The sequence below is a fragment of the Haplochromis burtoni genome, unplaced genomic scaffold (assembly GCF_018398535.1).
Source record: "Haplochromis burtoni strain Fernald_Lab_line unplaced genomic scaffold, NCSU_Asbu1 Contig_2649, whole genome shotgun sequence".
NCBI lineage: Eukaryota > Metazoa > Chordata > Actinopteri > Cichliformes > Cichlidae > Haplochromis > Haplochromis burtoni.
The window spans coordinates 9,397-10,947 of NW_024585010.1; the positions used below are offsets into that span (position 1 = coordinate 9,397).

At 40.2% G+C, this 1,551-nt stretch overlaps 1 protein-coding gene across 2 annotated transcripts in view; it reads right to left on the reverse strand.

Moving 5' to 3' along the window:
- LOC121813800 (G-protein coupled receptor 35-like) overlaps positions 1–923 on the reverse strand; it is a 3,445-nt gene extending 2,522 nt beyond the window's left edge. Inside the window, exons 1-2 of one of the 2 annotated variants that reach the window (XM_042217701.1) lie at positions 889–923; positions 441–576 (exon numbers count right to left, since the gene is read on the reverse strand). In XM_042217701.1, coding sequence (XP_042073635.1) covers positions 441–527 — 87 coding nt within the window. In that variant the 5' untranslated portion in view covers positions 528–576; positions 889–923. Of the gene's footprint in view, positions 1–440; positions 676–888 lie in introns of those variants that run through there. The other variant, XM_042217702.1, reaches the window with a different exon arrangement.
- Positions 924–1,551: the final 628 nt, after the last annotated feature.

A 1,551-nucleotide genomic window follows, 5' to 3' on the forward strand; every position in this document is an offset into this window, starting at 1 on the left:
GCGTCTGTTGACCTTTTTCGTCTCTCCAGGATCTCTTCCACCTGCTCACCTGCCAACAGCACAGCCCATGGAAACTTCTGCCTGACCTCATCTGTCAGCCTGTCCATCACCATTGTAATTAAAAAAGGAGTTAAGAGGCGATCCCCAATGTAATCCTCCCCCCACCTCACCACCACCAGCCACACTGTCCTCATACTTGTCCTGCACCAGTGCTTTCAAAGCCAGTTTGTGCTTTGTCATTCTGTCATATGCTTTCTCTGGATCCACAAAGACACAGTTCTACTCTTTCTGCACACTGAAGTCATCACTCATCACAATTTTGATGATTAATATTTCAATTCCATGTCTTGATTTTTTGGCATTTTGAGGCTGTGTTGGTCTTTTGCAGTAAACCTTTAAATAGTTTCCTCAACGACAAATATAAAACGATTGCTACATACCAAACAACACACACAAAAGATGACCAGTATGGTCAAAGAAAGGCAGACACATGAGCTGCTCCACAGCACCACACTGGCAGGCTCCATCTCGGTCTGATTTTCTGTAGTGGTGTTGTTGGTGTCCACGCTTTTGTTTCTTAAACCAATCAAAATGAGAGAATTTCAGTTTAGCAGAGATACAAAGCAGCAGTTACACCATTACTTTAACTTGTATATTTATGTTAGTTCACGAATGATTGGTGTGGAAAGCACATCACATCAGTCGTATACACCGCAACTGCCCTGGAAGCGACCTCCCTCTCTCTTTCTTTCTTTCACTTTCTCTCTCTCTCACAAACACACACACACAGTCCATTTTGTAATACAGCCTCATAAGGGAGTTTCCTCATAGCTTTTCTAATCTTCAAGTAGAAAAATTAAGTGAAAAGCTAATATCGTCTTTACTTACCTCAGGACTGCTCCCAGCTTAACTTGTCAGTAAACTCTGTAATATGTTTTTCAAAGATCTTGAAAGGGGAAGTTCATTGCCTTATTTACACCCCATTTCATCACATTACGCAATTCACAGTCACGTATTTGCATGAAAATCAACCAGCTAGCATTCCTCTCTCTCTGACAAGGTTTTACTTTATGAAAGCATCTAACTGGTTTAATACGAACAACTAAACGTGTAACATCAATCAATCGATCAATCAATAAAAACAGTGCAGAAGCATTTTCTCTATCAACAACAGCAAGACACAATAAGACATTTCAGTGTCTGTGCAAGCTGAAAGATAAACCTGTTTGTCTTATTGTATTTTTAGTCTTCCTGACAAACTGTCAAACTGTGTATAAAGTTCTTGTAGACACAGCACTTTACCCCAAAAATAGATTAGAAACTCTCTAAGCTACATCCTTCCTTTTCTCTGCTTCTTATCTCGCGCGCACTCACACATGTTGGACAGATTTCATAGTTGGAACATAGTTTAACTACTATTGTATTCCCACACCACATCATGGTTCACCTTTAGTGGACTTAATACATCATGATTTTATCTCTAAATTGATATTGCAGGAATTTCGTTTTATAACAGGTTTCTGGGGGCCTATAGGTATGGGGGAGGGGGGG